Source organism: Protomyctophum bolini (genome assembly GCF_963924005.1).
Source record: "Protomyctophum bolini genome assembly, chromosome: 15".
NCBI classification, from domain to species: domain Eukaryota; kingdom Metazoa; phylum Chordata; class Actinopteri; order Myctophiformes; family Myctophidae; genus Protomyctophum; species Protomyctophum bolini.
The window spans coordinates 30551243-30561242 of NC_137876.1; the positions used below are offsets into that span (position 1 = coordinate 30551243).

At 40.8% G+C, this 10000-nt stretch overlaps 1 protein-coding gene across 1 annotated transcript in view; it reads right to left on the bottom strand.

Annotated features, from left to right (window-relative positions):
* Window positions 1-10000, bottom strand: part of slc8a3 (solute carrier family 8 member 3) — a 107179-nt gene that overhangs the window by 2170 nt on the left and 95009 nt on the right. The window contains exons 4-8 of the mRNA XM_080784613.1: window positions 9492-9509; window positions 6396-6520; window positions 5612-5711; window positions 3001-3270; window positions 1-893 (exon numbers count right to left, since the gene is read on the bottom strand). The exon at window positions 1-893 is cut by the window's left edge and continues 2170 nt beyond it. Of these exons, the coding sequence (XP_080640739.1) occupies window positions 517-893; window positions 3001-3270; window positions 5612-5711; window positions 6396-6520; window positions 9492-9509 (890 nt within the window). The 3' untranslated portion in view covers window positions 1-516. The remainder of the gene's footprint in view (window positions 894-3000; window positions 3271-5611; window positions 5712-6395; window positions 6521-9491; window positions 9510-10000) is intronic.

Here is a 10000-nt window from a genome sequence, read left to right on the forward strand (position 1 = left end):
AAATATAGACCTCTGATAGCTCAACTCCTTCTGGGTATAATAAGACTGCAGTCTCCGTCAGTGGAATGCAGGCCCACCTCTCTGCATCTTCTTATGACTCAGTAGCACCCCAATCCCAGCTGTGAGCACACTCACTCGCCTGGGCTCAGGATGGCTGCTCCTGCAGCCAGAAGACGTACACGCTTTCAGCACCCGGTGCAGGCTACAGTACACACCTCTGAGCATTCTTACAGGAGGGTTTGAGAGCGCGAGCTTGTGAGAGAGAGACAGAGACAGAGAGAAAGACAGTGGCAGGCGGGACGGATGTGAGGGAGAAAGCAGCAACGCTGCACTCCCTGGGTTTGCCTCTCCTGTTCCTCTCCGTCCCATTTCACGACCGGACAAAAAAGATCCACAAGCAAGAATTCAATCTTTTTTTTTCTCACTCCCACAAGTTGTACTTTGAAACCTCTATCTTGTTTCCGCAATGGAGTTAAGAGTTATTCTTTCTGTATAAGGGGAGGGGGTGGGGGGGTCTTAAAATCCCTCTATATGACAGTAGGCCTCCAAACTGGAGAACAGGATATAGAGGAACCAGAGGCTGAAAAAGAAGGCTGAGGTGGCCAGTCTGTGTCCCCGGGGCCCACCCAGTTCCCCTCCGATGTGGGCCCGGCGCCTGTACAGCAGCACCGACACGGCCAGGAAGGCAAAGATGGTGAAGAGGGTGACGGAGAAGGCCAGCGAGCCGGCCTCCACCACGAACGGCTTCCCTTGCATGCGCCAGTAGATGGCCGCCACGGACCAGGCCACGCCGATGCCCAGGAAGACATTGACCGCGTTGCTGCCAGTCACATTCCCAATAGAGGCGTCCGCGTATGTGTCCTGCACCGCCGCCACCTTGCTGGCAAACGTGTCTGTGGAGTAAACCAAGACCCAAAAATAAAATACAAATAGAGAATTTACAATTTGGGGAAATTGCAATTGCGGTTGCATGCACCGACCACAGTGAAGAAACAGTCAGTGTGCGCTCGAGTAGCTCACTAAATACAGAATGATGATGATGATTTCTGATGATGATGTATTGACCCACATGACATCACCTGGGGCGGAATAATAATAAATAGCTACAAAACTCACTAATAACCGATTAAGACCGATTCTACATAATGCCTCATAAATAAGTAGTTCTCACACTTGTAGCCTCTGTCACTGGCACTGCTGCTGACCCGTAATAGTTGGTGGCCCTTTATATAGATACATAGATTGTGCATTACATTCATCCATTCACACACACATTCATACACTGATGACAGAGGAAACCATGCAATGCACCAACCTGCACATCGGGAGCAATTAGGGGTTCAGTGTCTTGCTCAAGGACACTTCGACACTAACTCTAGGGGAGCCCGGGTTCGAACTGGCAACCTTGCGGTTCCCATCCGGCCACTCTACCCCTGAGCCACCGTCTTGTTCTCTGATACATGTGATCACCTGTGGTCACCAGCTATCCCTTCCAGTTATATTCCCTGGTGAACAGCCACCCAAAACAATTAAGCTGTAGAAGTTGCTAGTGCAGCGACAGAGATCAGCCTCTCTTATCTAGCCAGCTACCCCACCTGGACACCCCCTTTAAATACCAGTCGAAATGTCATTTCTCTAGTATCCAAGTCCTGTATCGTGATATATTTCCAGGTGACATAGGATGGTGAGACATAGAATTAGTGTCGGCTCATTTGTTAGACACACATATTTTGACCTAATGGTTCGAAAGTCAGTTTTGATCAAATCTTCTGTTGAAATGGGAAGCTATTGGATGGATTTTTATATTTTTTTAAAACAAATTGGCACTTATCTTTTAAATAAGAGTTCATTGTCTTTGTCATTCTATGGTCTTAATTAATCACAGGTATTATAATAATAATCTATCCCTAAATGGGTAGAAGACAGCCAGAGTCCATCAGTGTCTATCTTTAAACAAAGTAACATACTCGTTAACTCATAAACTCATGCCCTCACAAATGATAAACATTTATAAGACAAATGCTTGCATATATATTTACACACAAACATACAATGTCAGTTAATCACAATCAGTTTTCTGTTACATTTAGGCATAAATCCACCCAAGGACCAAACTCACACTCAGTAAGGCATATTTAATTCAGCTAGAGCTGCTAATTAACTGACCTGAATAACCATGACGGAATGTAACTTGATGGCTTGTCATGCCTAGTTTAAAAAAAAAGTGACTTAATATGTTGTTATCTTTGTTGTGGACCCCAGGAAGAGTAGCTGCTACTTTGTTGTTATTGTTTTCACATGGTGGTATCTGCAATATGGTTAATCATTTCAAGTTAAAATACCGGTATAACAAAGTGATCATGGCCAAACTATAGATGAACCAAAAACAGAAAAGTTAAAGAAAATCCACTGTTAAAAAGACTAAAAGTGGAATTCCTAACCTGCCTGCTACGCTCCACAACCGATGCCTTCTATAAAATATGGGACCCATATTTACGATTTATTGGCCCTCAGTTAGCTACCACCTTGACCATGGACATAGCAGATCTACAAGCTTGTGTTGTGAGCTGGACAGAAGCGATACCACTAACCTTGATGTTTAGATTTATCATTCCTCCTTGCGTATTCACTTTATATATGTATGTATGTATGTATGTGACTATGTGTTTTATATATGCATATCTTATTTTCTTTAAGTTGTTAACCCATGTAGACTTTCAAGCACCAAACTGAATGTGTCCATATTATTTTTGTATTTTATTTTTTGGTTCGATTTAGGTAATGGGTATATGTGTGTAACTGAGTCCTTTGTTCCACAACGTGTCTGAGCTGAGCTGTCTGTGTTTTTTCCTTTTTTCCTTGTCATAAAATGTAAAAATCAATAAAAATATTATTGAAAAAAAAGAAGACTACTAAGGCACATATGCGCGCACGCACACGCGTGCACACGCACACGCACACACACACACACACACACACACACACACACACACAACTGACCAGGGATGGAGGTGCCGATCGCCACAAACACCACAGCAGTGACGGAGTCCTTGAGGCCAATGGTGCAGCCAAAGTGGGATGCCAGGTCTCCGATGACGGCTGTCAGGAGGCCGATGATGACTATGGAGACGAAGAAGCATGCCCAGCCGTTCATGTACTCGGTGGGTGGCACGCAGGCGAACAGCACCTTCCAGAAGACAGTGAGGAAGTGCATGACGTAGTCGAAGCAGGACGGAAGACGCTCCTCGCCCGTGTCATCCTCGTCCTCATCTGGACGGGGAGAGAGAGCAGTGGTGGAAAAAGTACTCAAATGTTTTACTTTAGAAAAAGTATCAATCAATGCTGCAATATAGAAATACTGTGTAAAAGTAAAGTAAAAGCCTCATTATACAGAATGTCCAATTTTCAAATGTCACAAATATTTAGAAAATAGCCGATCTACAAGCTCACAATGCATCGCGATGCAATGCATTTTGAGCTTGTAGATCTGCATTTTCAAACCCTCAAATTTGTAATTTTGTAAAGTAGCCTACCGTACTTGAGTGAATGTACTTAGTTATTTTACACGGCAGAGAGAGAGGCACAGGGATTGGGAGTTAGCAGAAGGAAGAGATAATGAAGAAGACAAGGAGAGAGAGAGAGAAATATCATAGGAAAAAAATAAGTTGGGATTGCAGATGAAAAAGCAGAGATAAAGAGGCGATATGATAGATGGTGAGGGGATATAGGATGAGGGGTGACAGAGAAGGAAGGAACTATTACTGTGAAATCTCTGAATACCTGAAGAGAGCATAAGATAGGAAATATACAGTGAATGGACTCATTTGTAACTAACCACACTCACTAGATTCTAATTAAAATTAATCCTAGATTATTTTGTTGTTTGTTTTGGTTGAGGGTTAATTTTCCATATTAATAATAACATGCCCTTCCCCAAAACATTTAATTTAATTTTTGTATTACTTTGTTGAGCAATAATTTGACTTCTAGCTTAGTTTAAGCCCTGGCCTTTAAGCTTAGTTTTTCTTTTATAAACAACACTTTGTAAACAATGCTGTTTGGATGCTTGAGCAGAGGTCACAGCATGACACTGTGAGGTAAATTTGGGACTAATTTGTGCAATTATGTGGCAGGATCACCTCCAGGTAGGTCACAAACCTGTAAACTAAAACATAACTATTAGTTTACAGTTGTGTGACTAGAGGTTATCCTGACCTGAAGTCAGGTTTGAAGCTAGCAAAACAGCGAGTGTGACACATTGCTCATTGCAGGGACTGTCACAGTGTCCTTGAATAAGAGTAAGACACATTAAATTGGAAGGTGTCTCACATAGGGGTTAGTAAAACATCAATCTCGTAACATAAAAGTCACCCGTTTGATCTCACCGGTGGACGACATGAACTGCAATTGTCCTTGAGTGAGATACTGAAAGCCCCTTCAACCTGCTTACTCATTGTCACTCTGAATAAGGGCAACAACTTAACACCTCAAATGCAAAGTAAAATGGTGTACGCCAGGGGACACTGTGTTGATTCAAAGTGGCAGGCCATGTGAGGCACATCCATTTTTTAGTGCTACTGGTGGCGGTGGAAGAGGAAGGGGAGGAGAGAGGAGGAGCACCATGAAAAAATAAACAGTGTCGCTGGATTAAATATTTCAACGGTTAGGTAGGTGAAGTGATGAAGCAATAGGCACTGGGACTGTGGTGGGTTTGGTGGATGTCATATGGTGATGATGAGACATGATGAGACTCTCTATACATTCATTGTAAGAATATCATAGGCATATTGTTCATGTATCAATTTTACATTATGAAATGATTACAAAATAGTAAATATAAAATAAATAATAATTATTAAATATAGGCAAATAATTGGTTACTGATCTCAAAATGAGATGTCTATATTGCATATGATATGAATAGTGAATAATGTTGGCCAAGTGTCAACAAATGATTAAGCTGTTTACTGTGTTTATAATTCATGAGTTATGAATGAATCTAAGCCCTTATTTATGACTGTTTAGAAATAGCAATTTAGGATTATTGACTTATCTTAAAATTGTGTCATTCTGAGAGCACCATTGGTAGTGGTGGAGTAGTAATAAAACTGATTTAATTTAGTTTTGAAGGGAATATGTTGAAATGGCTTTTCAAAGAGGAGATTTCTCTTCTCTCATTTCTAGAGAAAGCTTCAACAAAGTATTTTAATACTGTTAAAATAAAAAGTGTGTTGTGATTTTGAAGTATTAAGTATGAAATGTGGGAACACAGTGGGGAAAAAACGAAGTCTAAAATGAAACAAACCTATCATTTAACTACTATCTATTGCCTAAATTATTTAATAATCTATTGTAGAAAATATGGTCCGGGCCGGCCTCGCGGGTCCCGGCACCTAGGCTGGTAATGTCTGACAGTGTCGTGGGTTTGAGTCCCGATCTTGACGACCTTTGCTGCATGTCTTTCCCCCCCATCTCTCTCCCCGTTGCCTGTCAACTTAGATGTACATCTATCAATAAAGGCTAAAAGCCCCCAAAAAGATATTAAAAAAAAAAAAAAAAGGCTCATGTGTCGCTGTAGACTCCTGGAATCTGAGCATCGTGGGACCTGTACCTGCACTGACAGTAATTGCCTCCATAAACTGTTCTCTCCAAGAGTTGGTTCCAACCACTAAAGCCAGGTTGGTCTTCTTGATCAACTTGTCCACTGTGCTCTGAAAAAATGAAAATGAAAAAGATAAGCAGATAAACAATCCATTCATCATTTACATTCAGAATGTAAGCTCCATGCCAAGGACCCCCAAATAATGATAGCCTGCAGCCCCTCATTGCAAAATCCCTTTAAGAACATAACACTAGCCGCCCTGCAAGCTCACAACACAAGCTTGTAGATCTGCTATTTTCAATATTTTTACATTTCTTACAATAATGGCATCCCCAAAATCGGAACGGCAGGTTGAAAGTGGTTACATTGGCACAGTTGAAATGTAATTTAAATTAGATTTGTTTTTAATATTATGTTTTATGACACTCCCATCTATTTTCCTCTTCTCTTCATTCCAGCCCCTGCATTAAAGATCACTGCTATAAGCTTGAGGCTTCATTCAGTGCTCATCCTTCACCACTTGATGGCAGTGGCATCAAGTCCTCAGCAAAAGCAACCCATCCCTTCTATTTGATGCATGATTGAAACAAATGTGTTGTGTATATTTGTGCTCGAGGAGGATGGAGGATGTCAGTATTGCACTAAGTGAACATCTCATACAGTGTTTGACATTAGAAATTGACATTCACTTTCATGAAATAAGCACGAAAACAGGAACATTTGGGCTTGTATAAATACCCAGCAGCTAACAGTTTTGATTGAAGGGTTGTTTTTCACAGTGAAAATCGCCCACCTTGAACTCATAAGACTCCTCAATAATGACTTCAAGCTTGGAGTGTTCCCCCAGCACCGGTTTGCCCATCTCTGCAATCCGTTTGGCTTCCTCGTCATCTGATGTCAGCTTCCTGTCTGGCATGTCTGTGGGGGGAGAATGGTGGGAGAGGAGAGGAGAGGAGAGGAGAGGAGAGGAGAGGAGAGGAGAGGAGAGGAGAGGAGAGGAGAGGAGAGGAGAGGAGAGGAGAGGAGAGGAGAGGAGAGGAGAGGAGAGGAGATGAATAAGATGATTAAAGTAAAGCAGGGAATCTGTTTGTTAATTCAGTTAAAGTACTTTGCTGTACGATTCAGACAAAACATGAGGAAAGAACATTGATTGATTTGTTATTGTTATTTAAAAAAAATATATATATATGTTTCCTTCGTATTGGTGGACTTTATGATAGCCTACATTATTACACTTTATATGCTTCAATTACGTCTAATAAAAAGCTCAACTTATAAAAAAGAAAACAAAAAACAAATAAAGATGTAGAAGAAAGAAATAGAGGATACATTTTAATAATGCAGAATCCATACCCAAACTATTCTCTGTGGCTAATGTCCTCTTGTGTACATCATTTACGTTATATAAGCTCAAATGAGCTTTCACGCTTGGTCGGGCATTCGACAAGACCAAACAGAGCGGCCAAACATTGGAGGAATACTTTATTCATCCTGCAGTGGAACACTGGAACAATGTCCCTAATAAGCAGTAACATTTCACTGAGCTGGATTGATCTACTGCCAGACTACCAAACACCTAAATTATGAATTAAATTCAATACAAATTTATACCTCGGTCTCTCTCTCTCTCTGTCTGTCTATTTTAATAGTTTTTTTAATCACTAGACTAATAATATTGTATGTGTATTGTGTTCTTTTCTTTCTACATTTAATTTAAACCATCAAATTATATTGTTTGATATAAAGCTCTGTAACATTGTTTTTAAAATGTGCTGTAGAAATGCATTTTATTATTATCAACACAATGTCCCATATGTCCTGTGTGGCTGTGGTACAGACACCATTGTTGGAGCAGTACAAACTGGTTAATAATATTGGTTCAGTAATGACTAAAGATTCATGTAGACTTCACAACGGTAAAGTGATTATACAGTGCATTTCATTTTGGCCAGTCACAACGTTGAGGGAGAAAGTATAAAGTAGGCGTAACTTTGTGAGAGAGACAGACAGACAGAGAGAGAGAGAGAGAGAGAGAGAGAGAGAGAGAGAGAGAGAGAGAGAGAACTGACTCTCTCCACTCTCATCCTCATGTCTGTAAGACACCTGGTGCAGAAACCCTGTGTCCCAACCCGCTGCTCTTAGCTGAAAACACGCTCACTATTAAATATTAACGCTGCCATTAAAGATCACAGCCAAGCTCCCCTTGATAGGGAAGAGCGGTCAGGTGTGTCAGCACAGCAGGCACTCAAACTCCAGCACACATGCTCAAACACACACACACACACACACACACACACACACACACACAGTCAACTTGTCTTGCATGCATGTTACCATTATACTGTATACACATATATGCATACCGCCCGGCGCACGCACGCACGCACACGCGCACGCGCACACGCACACGCACACACGCACACACAGACAGTATGTGCCCTGAAGACCTTTACTGACAGGGTTTTGTTTAAAATGTGATTATCACACCATTCCTCTTGCACTGTGCCACTCCACAACATGAAAATATGTACTCAACGAGAACAACAAGACAAAAAAACCACACAGCATTAATCACCTAGTAAGTGATTACATTTCTAATTTCTGAACTGAGATTCTTTTTTTATGGCTATCTAATGGTTTGGCCTTCCGCTTGACAAGGGAAAATAAAGTCATGAGTTTGTGATTAATTAATCCTGTGGTCAGGAGAATTAATCCATCATTCAGTTGCAGACGATGTCAGACAAAAAAGGGCACCTATGCCGTTGGAGGTGAAACGGCTTAGCTGAAGCTGTTAGAGACTGGGAATTTATAGCCAATTTCAACCTGGTGTATGACATTCCTCGCTATTTCGGGCATGTAATTTCAGGCAAAAAAACTAAAACAAAAATAGCACAAATAGAAGATCAGAGTATTATGAGCTTGTAGATCTGCTATTTTAGTTACTTTTGAAAATAGGGCTCAAATTATTATTAAGCCCTACCAAACAAAGGGGATGGACATTCTCCAGAATTATTGACCATTTACAATCTCACACAAATCGCAATGCGAATTGACCGCCATGACCTTGTAGATGGGCTATTTTCAGCAAAGAGATTTGGGGCCCTATCTTGTGCTCCCCTTACCGTCTTATCCCTAAACCTATTTTTTACTATTTTGAAAAACATTTTAAAATAGTTCAACTAACCGATCTACATCGACACATTGTGACTCGTGAGCTTGTAGATTGGCTATTCGAACTATTTTAAAAGGTTTTGAAAAATAGTAAAAAATGGCAAATAAGTCAGCTCAAGTTCATAGTGTTAAAGATATTAAGGAGGTACATTATCCACCATATCTCTCTTTTATGTAAGTCTAAGTGCTGGGGGTAATCTACTAGAATAGGAAAAGATAGATTTGATTACTGTTTAGTGCTTTTCAGTAGAATAGCTACAGTATGCCAAATTCATAGGAGGACCCATATCATTCAGAAAATATCTTTAGTGTTCAATGAAGTATTTATAATCACCAATGAGCAACTTTACATTAACTGACTGATCCATGTGCTCCTAATCACTTCAGGCCAGTCGTCCTGCTCGGAGATATTTGATAGACCAGTATTTCATTGCGACCCCGTTGTGGGTAAATATAGTTATTTATATTTTTCCTACGTTGATATATTTTCCCCAAAAAACTAAACAAACCAGAAATGTTAAGATCTAATTCTAGGGCATTAGTGGTTAGTTCATTTTAGGAAGTTTGGGTCCCGGGAAGACACCAAATGTCTCTTTTGGGTCCAGAGCAGAACACATTTGGGAAGATATTCCCCAGAGAGAAAACCACAGCACACTCAGTGAAACACCATCATCATCAGCGGCAGCAGGGATGCCGAGGAAAGAGAAGAACAACTTACCTTCAGCTAGCAACAGAGCTGTGGAGGAGGAAGAGGGAAGAAGATGGGGGTAGATGAGGCATGGGGAAAAAACAGCAAAGAAGTGATGAGTTGCAAAAATGGAAGAAACGTAGATAAGGAACAGATCATGTTAATAAGAGGCAAAAACAAGAAGAGAAATGTAATGGAGGCAGAAAATGGCCATGTATTAGCAGTAAGGTGTAATGTACATGGGTCTGATTACAGCCCTGGATGAGTATAGCAGAAATATTGCGGTGTTCTGTAATATCTTTCTGAGTTCGTACGGGGGTACAGGGGTTTATTAATGGAACACATTTCCCGATAGCAATCAAGGAAAGTTCTGTGAGAATATTTGATGCCATGAGGACCTAATATGAGGGTACGCTGAAATTCTCATTCACACAGTTGATTACTCCCATCTTCTGTCAGCTGGCTGAGTTTGAAGGTAATGGCAATACAATAAACCCTTATTTAATCAGATGCACTAAGGACACCGCAGCACTTAATAA